Source organism: Papio anubis, chromosome 16 (genome assembly GCF_008728515.1).
Source record: "Papio anubis isolate 15944 chromosome 16, Panubis1.0, whole genome shotgun sequence".
Lineage (NCBI taxonomy): Eukaryota > Metazoa > Chordata > Mammalia > Primates > Cercopithecidae > Papio > Papio anubis.
The window spans coordinates 38,135,017-38,153,440 of NC_044991.1; the positions used below are offsets into that span (position 1 = coordinate 38,135,017).

Here is an 18,424-nt window from a genome sequence, read left to right on the forward strand (position 1 = left end):
TTTGTGGCTATGACTCCCACTCTGTTCAGATGCTCAAATGCAACATTCCTTGGTGAGCTGCATTTTCCTTGGCTGAAAGAGGCAACATTTTGCTTAAATTATTGAGGCTCCCACCTGCTACAAAACATGAATCTTGGCTGTCTGGCACAACAAAGAATCAGCCTGCCAAGAAAGGCAAAACTTGAACCGAAAACTGTCAAAGGTTTGAGGTCTTCTCTCCTTTTGAAATAGGCAAGCCAAAACAATATTCATTTTCAGTTGAATACATTTAAGTGTGTTTAGATCTCACACAGCTAAGGATTTTGTGTTTTCCGGTCTCTTTCATGAGAGCTGTTAGCAGCTCTACTGTGAGCTGGGCTTTTTCTTTACAGGCTCGTGGAAAACTGGGCCTGTGGTGCTGCTGGGGTTTGGAGAGCTCTCTGATCCAGCGAGCGTGATCCACGACTGCAGGCAGCTGGAGAGGATGATACTTTTCGATTCCAAAGGTAATACATTTTATAAAATCTCTGATTTCAAAATTAGAGGTTTATTTCTAGATAATGTGACTTCTAAACAGTTCTGGCTATCTTTATGTTTAATTTGAAACAAAATTCCCTAACAAAAATGTAAGACTTCGGTTATCTTAAGAGTCAGTTATCATCATAGCAATGGTGCATAACAAACCACGTCAAAACTCAATGTCAAACAACAAGCAGCATGTTGTAGGTGGTCTACATACCTATGGGCGGACTGATGTCAGCTGATATGGCTCCAGGTTGTGGCTGGGTTTGTTTGCACCATATGTGTTTCATCCTGCTTGGACTGACAGCTACCTGAGGCATTTTCTATTTATGGTGAAATGCAGGTGCACAGAAAGGCAAGCACAAGGGCCCAGGCACATATCAAACCTCCGCCCACATCACATCCACTAACTTCCCATTGACCGAAGTAAGTGTCATGGCCATGCGCATGAGCACAGAAGTGAGGACATCCACTCTGCCCACACAGGAGGGAGAGAAGGATGAATATTTACTGACCGGCAGTGCAATCAGCATGGTCATATGGAAGATGACTGCCTGTGTGATTTCATCTCAAACTTTTCATTTAAACAGGTTTTCCATGACTAGTTATAGTTCTCTCATTTCCCATAAAATATAGTAGAATGTTATGACAATATAATCTGTTATATTAAATAAATAAGAACATGTTACAGGTCAAATCACATTCCTCCACAAATATAACAAAACATGAAAAAACTAGCTATTAATATATAAGATGGCCTACTATTCTTGACCAGGTCCACCTCTTGCCTTTTTTTAATTTTCATTTTTATTTTTCGAGACAGAGTCTCGTCCGTTGCCCAGGCTGGAGTGCAGTGGTGCGATCTCAGCTCACTGCAACCTCCACCTTTCGGGTTCAAGTCATTCTCCCACCTCAGCCTCCTGAGTAGCTGGAATTATAGGCCCGTGCCACTATGCCAGGTTAATTTTTGTATTTTTAGTAGAGACGAAGTTTCGACATGTTGACCAAGCTGGTCTTGAACTCCTGACCTCAAGTGATCTCCCCACCTTGGCTTCCCAAAGTGCTGGGATTACAGACGTGAGCCTCTGCGTCTGGCCCAATCTCTTGCCTTTAAATATCTCCATTCTGTGGGAGATTATTCTTTTCATCATCTTTGTGCAGTTGTGAGTTCTTTCTGCAACACTGCTCACATTTACTTTGTAAAGGATTTTTAGATCCAGTTCATGTTTATCTCTGGACTCCTCTATGCCAGGCACAAAGTTAGGTACTTTTATACACAATCTCTCATATTGTTATCATTATCAATAACAATGGCATTTAGAACTGTTAACAATAACATGGGCTTCACTCAAATGCCCATATATAATGTTGTTACACAGCAAAATATAAGCATGGTGATAACTCTTAGAATAACCAAAGTCTTATATTTTGGGGCCCCCTCCAGAAAAAAAAGCCTAGTAGACAAATACTTTGATTATTCATTTTGGGACAAATCAAACTGGTTTAAAAATATGATTACTTATATTTATCAGAGTAATTTTACTAATATGGATGAGTTGGAACCAGTGCTTCTGAAGAACCCATGTCAAGGCCTCAGCCTGCCTGTAGCTGTCTGTATCTGGGCCCCACAGACTGTCCAGCCTCCAGGCAGGTGAGGCCCCAGCAGGCCTGTGGGTGGTCTCCACCTTTCCTTCCCAGCACTTACCATGGCCTACACACCCAGGCTATAGCCAAGCTTCTCGGCGAGATGACTTGTTTGGACTGTAAGGTTCATGTTTGCCCTTCCCATCATGTTATCCCTGGAGCCTAGCACAGTGCTTGGCCTACACTGGATGTGACTGTAATTACCACCATAGTATTGTGTCTCCTGACCAGATATGTGGATATATGTCGGAGATTTATTAGATTGCTGATCCTAAGACTTTCTTCCTGCTAGCTGGATCATGCTTTTGTCCCCTCTAAATATTTAACACCAAATGACCTCACTGTAGCCAGATTTTCCCACAACCTATTTCTGCTTGGTATTCACTACTAAGTTGGCACTATAAGAACTATCCAGTCATAGAATGGGCTATAGACCTGAGATTTGTAAGACAGAAATATGTTCCCCTTAACAATGTTAGATCTGATTATTAGGTTTGCAGTGTAAGCTCATGAAATCCCACATAGTCCCTAATGTAACCAAAATTGTGTATGCCTACAACAAATTATAGATATAAAATACTACTCCTGTCATATTGGTGGCATTTAAGCTCAGGGAATGCGCTATTTAAAGAAAGACAGGGCTGAGTGTAGCAGCCCATGCCTGTAATCCAAGCACTTTGGGAGGCCGAGGCAGGAGGATTGATTGAGGCCAGGGGTTTGAGGCCAGACTGGGAAACACATCACAGCCTCGTCTCTACAAAAAAAAAAAATATATATATATATATATATATATTTTTTTTATATATGGCACACACTTCTAGTCCCAGTTACTCAGGAGGCTGATACAATTTCTGGGAATTTTTAGGAGTTTGAGAGATTTCCACCTCTGGTTTTCTTTTAGATGTAAATGTGACGTTGGATGACCAGGTTTTCTTATATTTTATACGGAAGTAGCAGTTGGGTAACTCATGTCGCAATGTTTAAGTCAATTTTGGGCTGAATCAAGAAGGAAAGATGGGGAAGGAAGGAAATGGAGAGAGAAACAAAGGGGGGCAGAGACACAGTCGAACAGTAGGCGCCTCAGAGAAACAGATCTTCCTGAATCCCTGGGTAAGAGTTAGAAGGAAGAAAGAGTTTAAAAGTAGGTGAGAGAAAGTAGCTGCTGGGTGGGATGAACTGAGGGCAAGTGAATAATGACCGGCACCGGGGGACACTCTGTTGGTTGTGCCTGAGGGAGGTGTTGGGGCTGATAGTTACGTGTCCCCGTGTGTGCAGTGGGTAGCTGAGCCTCCACTGGCACAGAACAGCGTGGCGGCTGTACAGACAGGTGAGACAGCCCCAGTTATGGGGGCCATGACATATGTTCTTTGATAGCATGCTTTTATTTCAGTTTTTAATTAATTAATTAATTTCGAGACAGAGTCTCACTCTGTAGCCCAGGCTGGAGTGCAGTGGCACCATCTTGGCTCACTGCCACTTCTGCCTCCTGGGTTCAAGTGATTCTCATGCTTCAGCCTCCTAAGTAGCTGGAACTATAGGCACCCACCACCACACCCAGCTAATTTTTGTATTTTTAATAGAGATGGGGTTTCAGCGTGTTGGCCAGGCTGGCAGTGAACTCTGGGCCTCAAGTGATCGCCCATCTCGGCTTCCCAAAGTGCTAAGACTACAGGCGTGAGCCACCACGCCTGGCCTACAGCATGCTTTTCATAAGCTGGAAAACTTCAGTTAATGAAATATGAATTTATTTATTTAAATTTTAATTTTCTGGATACATAGTATGCCCATATTAAAGATGAATTTCATCCATGTATACCTACCATTGTGTACTTTACAACGCATGGAGCCCTTGCAAATATTTACAAGGAGGTAGGTAACACACTGCAGGGGCTTCCTTCACATTACTGGGATATCACACACACTGTTTTGAAGTTTCTAGACACACATAAAAAAAGGAGAGTGGAAAAACTGATGATTTCCCTGGATATCAGCTTTATGCTGAAAGATTTAGTCACCGTTTCCTTCCCAGATCAGCTTACCTAACAGATGAGAAATGACCAGCTTTTGCTCTCGATTTAACAGGTGACAGAGGTAAAGGATGGGCTGCCCCACTTTCAAATGGCAAATAACCAACGATAGAACACTCTGGGTGGATTCCCCATAAAGGATAAGGGAATATAACCATGGCAGTTTTCATGGAAGACCAATCTTTGTTGCTCTTTTTAGGGAATAAATCATGCATTACTCTGACTGCAGATCTGAGACGGGCAGTAGGGTCCAGGCAGAGCACCCGTAAAAAGGCGACTGTGTGGAAGCTCCTCAAATTAAAACTGTCAAGCAAGAAGGAGCCCGAAGTCATTCTCTCACTGCTAACCAGTCGCAACCTTTGAAACAGAATGTGCAAGGGTGCTTCCTAGAGGAAGGAGGGTGCCAGCGTCAACAGCCCAACCAAGGAGAGAGAGGGGGAAGTGATGATGCAGTCAATACCTGCATGAGCTGTCGATTCCCCACTTCAGACTGAAGGGCACTAGCACTTGCCAATTAAAATGCTGGTAGAAATGTACAGATTATCTTTTCGCTTTTTGTTTTTGTTTTGTTTTAAGATGGGGTCTTGCTGTCACTCAGGCTGGAGTGTAGTGCACAACCACAGCTCACTGTAGTCTCGAACTCCTGGGCTCGAGCAATCCTCCCGTCTCAGCCTCTTGAGTAGCTGGGACTACAGCCACATGCCACTATGCCTGGCTAGTTTTATAAAAAAAAATTTTGTAGAGATGGGGTCTTGCCATGTTGGCCAGGCTGGTTCCAAAATCCTGACTTCAAGTGATCCTCCCACCTTGGCCTCTCAAGGTGTAAATCAACAAATCAGCAACTTTGATAGTGACCATGCACATAAGGCGATCACACTTTAAAGTTTCAACTTGGGGCTGGGTGTGGTGGCTCACACCTGTAATCCCAGCAATTTGAAAGGTTGAGGCTGGCAGATCACTTGAGGTCAGGAGTTTGAACCCAGCCTGACCAAAATGGTAAAACCCCATCTCTACTAAAAACACACAAAAATTAGTTGGGCATAGTGGATCACACCTGTAGTCCCAGCTACTCAGGAGGCTGAGGTAGGACGATCGCTTGAACCCAGGGCACAGAGGTTGCTGTGAGCCACAACAATTGTGCCACTGGTGGGTGACAGAGACAGACTCTGTCTAAAAAAGAATAATGCACCAAGATTCAGGAAGTTCTTCAATTTATGTTAATCAAGGGGGAAAAATGCCAGTTTCATCATCCTGGTTCCTGAAGGCAGTACGTAAGAGTTTCAGGAGTTAGAAAACAAGTAATTAAAGGTATGACTTTGCAGGAAAGGAAAACTAAGTTGATTTCCCCATTAAGTTCAAGAAGTAAAATAAAGTGCTAATTTTTTTAGTCATAGATGTACCCTAAAAGTAACGGGACAACTTTTAAAGAAATTATTTTTAGTAGATGCTAAAAAGTCATTTTATTCTTTTGAACTGAGTGCTTTACTTTTAAACACTTGGAAATTGTGCTGTGCTGCCATTTCATGGTCACGCTCAATGCTATAAAGATGAAGCTTCTCCAAGGAGAGAATCAGGACTTGGAGGGAAAGATTTGCTGGTCTGGTGGTCTGGCCATGAAGTTAGATCTCAAGAGTATAAGAAATAAATTCAGGATTTATGCACACAATATTAACATGAAGTTTTCTTCATAGTTATTATATCTTTAAGGTCAAAGAAACAAGAATTATGTGCTACATTTTATAGTTTATATATTTTAAATTATGTCTGCATATTTACCTATTCTTTTGTATTTTAATGAATAATTATATTTCCTTTTTCTGCTTCAAAAGAGACATACAGTGGTTACATATGACTCATTCATCCTCAGAACAGACCTGTGAGACAGGATTTATCATTTTATCCAGAAAACAAGGTACAGAGAGGTTAAATCTTGAGCTCAAGGTCACATGGCAAGCAGGTGGGTCAGCAGGACTCAAACCCCATGAGTCTATTTCAAAACCAGGTCTCATAGCACTGCAGTACACTTGCAGATGGATGTGTAACACGTTACTAGAATATACTCCAACTGGCATTTTACATGGGTAAATATCTTCAGCAAATAACTAGATAATGAAATATTTTTAAGTAGCAATCACAGAATATTAATAAATTGTGAAATAAACACTTATTAAAAAACAGGCCAGGCATGGTGGCTCGTTGCCTCTAATCCCAGGACTTTGGGAGGCCAAGGTGGGAGAATCACTTGAGGTTAGGAGTTTGAGTCCAGCCTGGCCAACATGGCGAAACCCCATCTCTACCAAAAACACAAAAATTAGCTGAGTGTGCTTGTGCATGACTATAATCCGAGCTTCTCAGGAGGCTGAGGCAGGAGAATCACTTGAGACGGAGAGGCAGATGTTTCAGTCAGCTGAGATTGCACCACTGCACTCCAGCCTGGATGGCAGAGCAAGACTCTGCCATATATATAAAAATACATATATATAAATTTATAAATAAATAAAAAAATATATGTGTGTATATATGTGTGTATATATGTGTATGTGTGTATATATATGTGTATGTATATATATGTGTGTGTGTACATATATATAATATCTTGCCCACAAATAGAAACAGACAATGCTCTTTTTACTTTTTAGAAGTCAAAGCATAAGATTTCTATACCCGAAACGTGACCTGTCCCATTCTGCTCTGCTGAATAAAAAGGGAAGAATATATTAGATATAACATAACAAAGGCTTTGTTCGATGATGCATGCAATGGAATTTTAATGTTATACTTTTCCTATAAACATGCTTTTAATAAGGCAGTAAACTATATTTAGCTAAAGATGAAAATAATTGATCCATTTTGAGCCATTAAGGCAGTTTATTTTTTTTTTTTACTTTACTTTCATCCTACTTTTCATTTTCATGGAAAGTACAGAGGTAATAGCAGATGAATTTCAATTAGTTTCAGTTAGTGCCATAAATTGTTATCATGTATCGGGTTGCTGCGTTCTATCAGAAACCCCCCAGCAGAACACTCCAGGTTTTGTTTGCAGTTGAAAGCAGCATTTGAGCCTGTGATGTCAGTTCTTCTCCATGGCACTGGAGCAGTTCTAACAGTTTAGGGTTATTTACTTATATAAATCCATCCAACTCTAGAGCCCAGAAAACCATGACCTCCGGATGGACTAATTCCATCATGGAACCACTGTGTTCTCCTTTGGAAGCAGAAGATGTGAAATAAAACAGTGACTGCGGGAAGGAGCTACACTTTGGGGTGGTATCTGCGTGCGTCTGCAATGGGTAGAAGTTCAAAGGAGAGCCGACTTCCTCCTGGGAGTATCTCTTGTTATTGATGCCCAATATCCACTGTTCTAGAACACTCCATCCACCATTCTCCCCTCACATCCCTGGGCTTCACTAACGTCAGCCCTGGTGTTTGCCAGGATTCAGGGTGTGGTTCCCGGAGGGACACGTCACCCAACCACAGCCAATGGGACACGATGAAACTATTTTTCACTAAAGTATTTTAAAAAGGGGAAATTAGCACCGAGGGAGTACAAATCAACTATGATGAAAACTGTCCACGTTCCTCCTGGTGTTATTAGGGTGACATGAAGAAAAAGCAAGGACTGAAATGTCCAGGACGGTCACGGATCGCTCCATGCGACCTTTCAAACGTGCAGGAACACAGCCCTGCTCCTTGCTTTCCATCGTGCGCCAGACTTCTAGCTTCTGGCTTCAAATGCCAATGACACAGGCAGGTGGGAGGGAGTCCCTAGAAAAACTCCAATCAGCCTGCACATTGGGGTGGAGCCTCGGGAAGTCCATGCCATTTGCAGTGGGGAGGAGCCTGACCCCTCCTCTTCCTATGTGGAACCTGGGATTCAAGTAGCCTGCTGGCCTTGCGCAGGATCCTGCTTCCCCGCCCCCCCAACTCCCCTTTTTTTTTCTTTCACCCAGTAAAACCCTGTTTTACTCACCCTTCAAACCCTCTGCGAGCCTACATTTTCGTGGCCATGGGACGGACAAGGACCCCGTCTTTAGCTGAACTAAGGCAAAGCCCTGCAACACCACCATCTCATAGCTGACTTGGAAATAAGCTAGAAGCGGCTGTGTCAGCAAGACCACCAAATGCAGCAAGGGTGGCCACTTCCAGCTAGCTCCTGCGTGCATAGCTGCCTTGCCTCAGCTGGCTACTGCCATCCATAGTAAGCCATTCTCCTGCGGTCACCTTCTCTCCGCTGGCATGGGTACTACAGATGGAAAGGCCATTTTCCCAAAGTGCTATGTGTGTACAGTGGCACCCACCTGGTCAGCTCCCATTCCTAAAAGGTAACCAGTTAAAACTTGGACGTGACTGGGTGCTTGCGGCCCGCCAGTGTCTGTCCCTGCCCACGCCTCCGGCTTCATCTCCTGCTGCTGCCCTTCACAGACTCTGCCCAGCCCACGTTGTTGGCCCAGTGTCTTTTGGACACAATCCAAACTCCCCCAGCCTCTCTGTCTGCTTATCCTGTCCCTCTTCAAGACTAAGCTCACATCCTCCTTTCTCGGGGAGGCCTTCTCCTAACTTCGCAGCCTCCAGAGCTCTCCTGAAGGCCACAGCGCCTCTATAGCTGACTGGCACCTGGTGTACATGGATCCCTGGCTTTAAATAGAGACTGATATCCTCAACTTCATCAGTGCCTGGTGGCAGGGGCTGAGACTTCTACTCTGGGGTACCTTTAATTCCATCACACGTAAGAGCAATGCTAATGGCAGCCTCTATTTATAAAACTCTTTCTATGTATGAGAGACTGTCCTGAGTACAGCATGTAATCTCATTTATCTCTTTTCACCCTCTCAGCATCCCTTGTGAGTTAGATATTATCTGGAATCTGAGAAACAGAGCGGTTAAATAACTTGCCCAAGGGAAACAGCACAGCCAAGATTTGAACCCAAGTCATGTGACTCCAGAACCTGAGCTAGACTGCCTTTATAAATGTCTGTTATTCGTGAGGAGGAACTTAACTCATCCTGTTTAGCCAGCATGTTATTACTCTCATTACCAAGGATGAAGTGTTAAAGAAGAGCTTCAATTTCATTCAAGGGTTCTCTTGTCTTCATCTCAATTGACCATCTATTTCCAAGTTAGGCCGAATGCAAAAAGTTTTGATAAAACTCACCATGTGGAGGGGGTGGGGGTTAGGAAAAGAGTTACATCCTGAACTGTCTTCACTTACATTCACTAAAACATTTATTTTCATTTGCTATGTGCCAGGCACTATGCCGGATACAAGTGACATTGAGATAAAGTAGAGCTGAAATTATCTAAGAAATGGCTTGGAGCTTCAACCAAGTATGGTACTGTAGATGTCTCAGAAGCAAAGTTGCAACAGCTGTATTCTTTTCAAAATGCAGTTCTGGAAAGACCACTAGGCTTTGCACAGTATGAAAAGGGATTTGAAAGCCCAGCAATGAAACTCAAGTATCATATACCCAAAGTCTCAGTTAATAGAGGTCACAAGGTGACTGAAGCGATTTGGCATGAATGTCTATTTCTACATGGAATGCCCTCCCTGCTAAACATATTTCAGCCTGCCAGGGAAGCCAACGGTGTATTTAGGAGGCTCTACCTCGAGGCCTTCTCTCACGCTGGATCCTACTCTGTGCTGCATTTCCTGGGAGCCTCTGTGGGTATAATTCTGTCTTGTGGTTGTTGGTTCTTGGCTCAGGTGGGGATGGGCTTTCTGTCCTAGGCCTGCTCTGCTCTGAGATTTGGACTGTGATCCAGTGATGCTGCAAGAATAATAATGGCAAGAATAAGATCTGAATGGGAGTAAAGGTATGTCTGAATATGACCTGGATTGCAGAAAAGATACAAAGAGGAGAACGTTTTCTTAAGGCAAGATGTTAACATTTTTTCTTAACTTTGTTTACTTGAGAATTCACTTGAAAAGGGCCTCTACACGGAGTTAAATTAACTTGGACAGGTCAGCTTTCCCTGAAAGCTCCCAGAGCTTGGTCCCAGCATGTGAGTGTTAAGAGCATCTACCTGGGAGGTGCCTGGGAGAGTGATTAAGCACCAGACCTGGAGAAAATCACCTGCATATAAGACAGGAAACTAATTTCCACATACTTCTTATTCTGGCTCTTTGGTGGACAAAAGCAGGCACTCCAAATGGCTTTATACACTGGCTGCTGGGAGACAGTCTTAAATCTTGAAAAAGCATCTCCCTTTAAGGGGGCAGTGTAGCATCATCATCTCTGACGACTGGCCAAGTCAGCAGAATAGCACTGATGCTATTCCTCCATCTGAGCACCAAGAGGACAATACAAAGGCACTTGAAAGAGACCATAGCGCTTCTTGCTTTGAGGTTTCTAAATTCTCTGCCATCAACATTCCACCTTAAGAACTTGCAGTGCCACTTTCGAAGGGTCTTTCTTGGTCAAATGCTCCCTAGCCCAAACATCCAAAACACACAGAGGTTCAAAGTTAAAGCACGGCACTGCAGGCTAACAGGATTGGGTGCAGTCTTAAAGACGTACTGTGCATTTTGTATTGAACCACTGGCTTTTGTGCTTTTGGGGAAGTTATGGTACTGGGGAACTTATGGTACATTTGGAGGTCTGGACTTCATGAAATGGTAATGATTTGTCAAAAATGTTATGGCTAAAAGCAGGTTACTACAAACTATAGCTCATCGTCTGGTTTCATAAATAAATTTTATCAGAACACAACCATGCTCATTCATTTACATATTGTCTATAGTCGCTTGCTCACTAAAAGGGCAGAGTTGAAGAGTTGCAACAGAGGGCGTATGGCCTGCAAAGTCTAAAAGAAAAAAAAAATCGTAAGATAAGATCTTGCTCTGTCACCCACGCTCAAGTGCAGTGGCATAATCATGGCTCACTGCAGCCTTGACCTCCCAAGCTCAATTGATCCTCCCACCTCAGCCTCCTGAGTAGCTGAGACTATAGGTGTACACCACCATGCCCAGCTAATTTTTGTATTTTTTGTAGAGGTGGGGTTTTTCCATGTTTCCCAGGCTGGTCTCAAACTCCTGGGCTCAAGTGATCCTCCCACCTCGGCCCACACAAAGTGCTGGGACTACGGGTGTGAGCTACCATGCTCAACCAAGTCCAAAATATTTACTATCTGGTATTTTACAGCAAAAATTCACCAACCCATGGATTAGAGAATTTTCCCTGATAAGAAAATACTCTGAGTCTACATAGATCATGGGGTAATTATTACAGAATGACTAAAAGGCTAAAACAGGTTTAAACATACATAGATGCAAAACTGAAAATAATTCCAAGCTTGGATGAAAGTATGAAATACTTTATGACATTTAAAAAATCTGGGTTGCCAGTATAATCTATCTCTATATCCCACCTCTACCCAAAGGTTCCAGACTCAGCTGGTTTTATGGGTGATTTCTGTCCAACCCTTAAGTTACTTTGTATTTCAGATCCCCAAAGAATATAGAGAGCTTCCAAAAATGCTTTGTGAGACTAGCATACCCTTGATTCCAAAAACCTGACAAGCAATGCATAAAAGAGAGAACTACAGGTCAATCTCATTTATGAATTTAGAGGCAACAGCCTATAAATAGTATCAGCAAATTGAATCCAGCAACGTATTGAATGCCATTTGATACTCATTTTTAAATGCTGAATGTAGTACATTAGTAACTTTTTAATGTAGTAAATGTTATAACTTGGCAAAAGTTAATACCTAAATGATCCACCAAAAATTATAATAAATTATATTTAATTTTAATGTATTATATTAACAAATATAATTAGATTATACTCATATACATGTATTAAATAAATTAGCATGTTTAATTTTACACATTGATGCCCACTTTCTGGGCACTTAGTGGTTTTACATCCTTGGGCTGAACTCTAAACCACAGGTGGCTGTGGAACTGAACCAGGTCACTAACTGTCTTCTCACTTTTAGGCAAAAGAAAGGGGCTGCTTTAAGTAATCTCCTAACCTTGACTTCTAGGTTTCAGTTAAAGACACAAAAGCAGCCAGGCCCTCTTCTGGTTGTTTCACTGGCTGAATGATTTCAATGAAACTCAAGCAATACAGAGAAAGATGCTTGAGAATACACTTTTGAGTGGCAGAGGCATTGGCACAAATGTTTCACTTTTTCATTTCGATTTAAAAAGTGGCACGTAACTCGAGTCTGTGTATTTGTGGGAAGGACTGTACGGGCAACACCAAGAAAGAGAACAATAGGTTGTGAAAACAAGAAAAGGCCCTTCCAATACAAGCCTTTTTCTTCCTAGGTCTTTTCAGCTTCACAAAAGAAGACATATTTTCCATATAATTGCTAAACATGTTTGCTTATTAAATTATTCTTTAATTAGTTAATGATTTTAGCTATGCTTTGCTCTTCGGATATTCATTTTGTATAATAAAATAATTATAGATAATTAAACTATCTCAAGCCTTTTTCTTTCCCCCAGCAAACATGCTGGGTATCCAAAAATGACAACAAGTTGTAAATTAATCTGGAAAACAAAGCATGACAGATGAATGATTTGGTTGGAATTAATTAGGCACTAATTATATACTGGAACTAGATGAAGAATGAGACTCATTATAAAAATAAAACGCTATTCTGAAGAGATGCACAGTTACCGACATCCTTACCTTCTGTGGTGATGGAGTTACTCCTTATCCAAGTCAGCGCCTTAAAGCAATCCTCTTCCTCATTGAGAGTGAAATGGTTGCAAGGAACTTTCCCTGTGTACCGCCGCTGACTGCTGTTGGGAACCTCTCTGTTTGTCAGGTGTTGACTAATATCAGCCCCTGTGGGGCATGGGACCTGAAGTATGTTAGAGAAATGCTTGTTTCAGCGATAATAGATAAAGTGGTGACAGTGGTTAAAAAAAAAAAAACAGTAGACATAGCAATGTTCAGTATGTCTTTTTCTGTTCCCAGATACAATCAATCAGATTTTAATCCAAGTAAGAAAAACACACACACACACACACACACACACACACACACAGGTGTAATGAGCACCTAGAAACAATTATCAGAGGGAGTTGCTCTAGTTATGTAATGCTGTGTAACAAACTGTTTCAAAATTCAGTGGTAAAAATCAGCCATTAGGCTCCCAGCCTATGCAGGACAGTAATTCAGACACGGCAAGGTGGGGAATGGCTTGTCTCTGTTCCACAATGTCTGGGGCCTCAGCTAGGAAGACTCAGGGGCTGGGGCCTGAAATTATCTGAATATAGTTGAACTATCTCAATCCTTTTTCTTTCCCCTGGAAAATATGCTGGGTATTCAAATGTGACAACAAATTGTCATGATTTGCCTTGCAGTTGATGTTGGCTAAGGGTTGGATTTGAGCTGGGGTTGTTGGCCAGAACACCTACATGTGGCCTCTCCATGTAGCTTGGGCTTCCTCATAACATGGTGGCTGGGTTCCTAGGGCAAGTGTTCTGAGAAAGAGAGAGCCAATAAAGAGAGGTCCAGGTTCTTTTCCAACCTAGTCTTGGAAGTTGAGCAGTGTCTCTTCCACCATATTCGATTCATGGAGGTAGCCATAAAGGGCTGCCCAGGATCAGGGGAGGGAACCTCAACTCCACCTCTTCCTGTAGGAGAGGCAAGGCTCTGGAAGAGGACATGGAAGTGAATTGGATGTGGTGGCCATTTTTGGCAAAAATAATCTGCCACAGAAACAATTATATCCGGGGTTGAAATTTAAGGGTATAGAGGGGCTAGGCAGAAAAGAAAAGGAAGGAAACATTATTATTTACTTATGAAAAGTATAGAATTATTCCTTGTCTTGTCAGAGAAATATTCTCCTTCTCTTTATTCCCCTCCATCTTTCTCTCAGTTTTGATGCAGATGTGTGTGGGAACAGAAACTTTCCTCTACTGTAAGGAAAGTAACAGTAAAAACACAATAAAGGATGATAGCTGATACTCGTCTTCTGTGTCAAGGATACTGTGGTAAACTGGAGGGTTTGTGCTTGGGCCAGAGTGATCAGCCATGACTCCGCTCCATCTAGTTGCTGCCAGTGTAGAGTATGGATCCAGTATGGCCAGATCTGACTTCCCAAGAAATGCCAAGCCCTTGGGTTTTCATGTAGACTCCTGATCTTTTTTTTATTATATTAGTTCAAATTAAAATCAGACAAAGAAGTGTCATTGCAAAAACCAAATAAAACAGCACAGTGACCTGAGTTTCCCCAAATGGGCCACCACTTGGTCCCTCTGACTTTTAACTGGTTGCCAGGTGGAGGTTATGAGGAGAAAAAGAGGGCAAGCAGAGGGGCAGCCTAGAGGGACCCTGAGGCCTTTGGTGGAAGATCGATACCTACTGGCTTGCTGCATTCTGGGTCTAAGACCTCAGGGCTGTGAGGCAAGAATACTCCTAGAGCTATTACAGGCAATAAGTTCACCTGCGGTCAAGATGGATATTGGGGTAGAGGAAGTTCTTTATCCTTTGACAAGCAGGCAAATGCTGGCTGGTGCTTAAACTCATGGGGCTTGACTAAACTCCAGCTGACAGGAAACTTTTGGTTATACACTTCCTCAATAGAAATTGTAAAGCCTTAGTACATTGCCGTGATGTATTTAATGCAATTTCAAACTAGATTAAATTAAAATGAAACAGAGCAAAACAGAACCAATGTTTAAAGCTGGATATTCTCTCTCCATTAAGAAGCTGCAGCGAAATTATATGTAGCAAAAGGGAACAACTAAATAAATAGTGGTCATTTACTGTAACCAAAATTGAGGAGGTAAAGTTTTCTTATTAGTAATATAGCTCGTTTAGTAATACCCCACTAAAATGTTGATAGCATTATATTCATAGTTATTATAAAGCAGCCCACTGAAGGCTTTGGTGAAAGGTTTGACATGCACAATACTGAACACTGTGCTTCAGGTTTTGAAACCTCACTGGAACTACAAGGAGCATTGTAGCATAAAAGAAAATAAAATGTGGGTAACATTACATCAGTTTAGTAAGTCATGATTTAACAATTGAAAAAGCCTTGGCAGAAAGTGGCAGCGCTAAAGAACAAATTGAGAGCCCTTCATTTCTAAAAGTTTCAAGTAGCGGGTGTCTAGGCATAAACAAAAAAGGAAGAGGAGAAAAAAGAATAAGGTCCGAATGGAAAATTAGCTCACTACGATCTTGAAATGTAATTGCATTCTGACAATCCACATAATTCTTGTGTGCACTTAAATGTGTAGAGTTGTTTCGCGTACTTCTCTACTATAAAGAATAAGAGCAATTAAAGAAAACCTAACGGGATTATGGCATTTTCACAAAGCAGGCAGAACTGAAGCTAGGATTATAAATTCCAAAGCCACACAAATTTGTCTGCACAGAGTTTAGAAGAACTCAGTGAATTAGAAAACAATCTATGGAAAAAGAAGCTTGCTTTGTGACCAGTTCATCATTTACTGTGTTCTTGCATTGAATGGAAGCTTTTAGCAGAAAAATAATTTGTATGGAGACATTAAGAAGCCAGTACAAGAAATTTCCTTCTTCCATGTGTGCCTGTGGGGCCACAGAGCTATCCAGCCCTGAAAAGTAAAAAGAAGCTTCCTTTCTGAATGGTTCATCACATACTGTTTTCTTTCATTGAATAGCAGATTTCAACACTAAGAGGAGTTTGTAGGCAGACATTTAGAAGAAGCTAGCAGAATTTTCTTACACCCATACACTCCTGTTGGACAAGAGAGGTCACCAGCCCTGAAAAGGAAAAAGAGGCAAAGGAGAGAACAGTCTTTGATATAAGGGCTTGGTTATCTTTAATGAAGTGCCACGAGGACTGGCTATCCAAACTGAGGGTCTCTGCCACTGACTAAAGTGCCACTAAATTTGAATGGAGAGCAGCAGATAACTTTTCAACCACACTGATTTGCCATTGCACATGCCACTGTCACTCAGCAATAATTCACGGTGGCTAGGACTGCTGGCTGCCTAACCCAATATTCTGTCTTCCTTTCTTAGTAACAGACTCTTGGGAAATATGCTCAGCTGAAAAACTGCATTTCCCAACTCATGACCTAAGAGGTGGTCAGGAGATACAAGCAGGAGTCCTTGGATGAGGTAATGAGAGAAGTCATCATGCTCTAGTCCTTCCTCTTTCGTGCCTCTTGAAAATGGAATGACTGGAACCACAGCAGCCATCTTGAGATGCTGAGAATGGAAAACACACATTAAAAATAGAAAGAGGGCCAGGCATGGTGACTCACACCTGTAGTCCCAGCACTTTGGGAGGCTGAGGCAGGCGGATCCCTTGAGCCTAAGAGTTTGAGACCAGCCTGGGAAACATGGGAGATCTCATCTCTACTAAAAATACAAAAAAAAAAAAAAAAAAAATTAGCTGGGTTTGGTGGCATGCACCTGTATAGTCCCAGCTATTTGGGAGGCTGAAGTAGGAGAATTACCTGAGCCTGGGAGGTCAAGGTTGCAGTGGGCTGTGATTGCACCACTGCACTCCAGCCTGGGCGACAGGAGTCAGAACTTGTCAAAAAAAAAAAAAAAAAAAAGATGGAAGGGCCTGGGTTCCTGATGACATCAGGGAGCCACCTTACCGGGCCTGGGTTGCTTTTCTACAGATATTTTTAATGAGAGAAAGAAATAACCTTTTTCTTTTTGAACTGCTTATTTGACTGTAGCTATAAATACTAAGCTCTAGAATCTCTGTGGTAATGACTTTTAAAAGCCGTCAAGTATAAGCCTTGCACCATATCAATGAGAGATAAAGGGAAACAACAAGAAAGGGAAAAGAGAGGGAAAGAGAAGGAAACAGAGACAGTGCTTGATCCAGGGCCAGACCACCTGAGTTTGGACCCTAGTCTACCACCTCTGTAGTAACCGACCTTGGGCAAACTACCTAAGCTTCACGGCATGGCACCTCGGTTCTCTCAACTACAACACGGGGATGCAAATGGCAGTGACCTCAGGGTATGTGAGAGTTCCATCCGTTACCACGTGTCTGTCTCATGGTAAACATTCAACGGCAGTCAGGTGCTCAACTGCTTTGAGGCTCCCTAGCAGCAGGCTCCTGTCTCCTAGGGCTGACCGTTTTCTTTGGAGTAGACTTTGAGTGAAAGTTGTTCCTTGGGATGAATAAACACTGCATTCCCATCACTTTTTCAGGACCTAGATCTGTTTCCTAGAGTCATCATGTACAAGACTGAATTTGGTTTCCGTATGAAAATTCTTCAAGTATTTGAGGACTGGCTTGCCATCCTGCACACCCTGAATCTTCACCCCTCTGGCTGCACATCTGGAGTGACGGAGCCTATCCCTCGCTGTGCTTCAGCTTGTTCCTTCCTTTCTTCAATGGGACTCCAAGGAACGAAGGTCATATTGCAAGTGCACTTCTGTTTTTGTGGCACATCCTCTGATACAACCATGTTCAGCAGGTAACCAGTTCATGACCTCTATATTCTCATCATGGATTTTACCCTTGGTCAGGTTTAATGCTTTTCTTTCTCCAATTTCCTTTCTTGGGCACTAATATTATTGCTGTTTCTAATAGCTGTGTGAAATTTGCCTGACAGTCTTTTGCTGGTGCACTTTGAACCATCTTATTTTTAAACTTTTGTTGCCCTTTGATTGGGTATTTCTCTTATATTTTGAATTAAGTGTAAAAACAGAGTCTTGGTTCTTGTAACAGGGTGGTTTGAAGCCCTAACCCTAATCCACCCATAACATTCACCACTATTTTCTCCTCATGTCATTCTGGTTTACACCTTCACTTTTAACCATTGTGTCTGTTTTCCTTTGTTTTCTCCCTTTTATCTTCTGCAGTGTTGGGAAGGTGAATTTCTTCATGCTGTTTCAAAGGATTCTTTAATCTTATTTCTTCTAAATATAAGAGTCACACTGAAATAGTACTTTTGGGTTTCTCCACTTAAGACAATGCATATTCCTCCCTTGCTACCTCCCTCCCAATTGTCAACAACTTCTTGGTCTTTATTAGATTAATTTAACTTAAGAGTCATTTTTCTATTTTGCATCTATTCTCAGATTTACAACAATTATTTAGATTACATTTATAAATTGTTTGTGGTGCTTGCCACCTGTCCTTTTATACGATTATGAAATTCTAAATTTTCTTTTTTTGGAGACAGAGTCTTGCTTTGTTGCCCAGGCTGGAATGCAATGGCACAATCTCGGCTCACTGCAACCCCCACCTCCTGGTTCAAGTGATTCTCTTGCCTCAGTGTCCCAAGTAGCTGGGATTACAGGACCTCGCCACTACACCGGGCTAATTTTTGT

The 18,424-nt window shown here is 42.0% G+C and overlaps 1 protein-coding gene across 6 annotated transcripts in view; it reads right to left on the reverse strand.

Moving 5' to 3' along the window:
• CFAP61 (cilia and flagella associated protein 61) overlaps window positions 1-18,424 on the reverse strand; it is a 303,360-nt gene that overhangs the window by 80,737 nt on the left and 204,199 nt on the right. For 5 of the 6 annotated variants that reach the window (XM_017945056.2, XM_017945053.2, XM_017945054.2 and 2 more), the window contains one exon: window positions 12,812-12,986. In XM_017945056.2, coding sequence (XP_017800545.1) covers window positions 12,812-12,986 — 175 coding nt within the window. Of the gene's footprint in view, window positions 1-9,253; window positions 10,974-12,811; window positions 12,987-18,424 lie in introns of those variants that run through there. The other variant, XM_031656524.1, reaches the window with a different exon arrangement.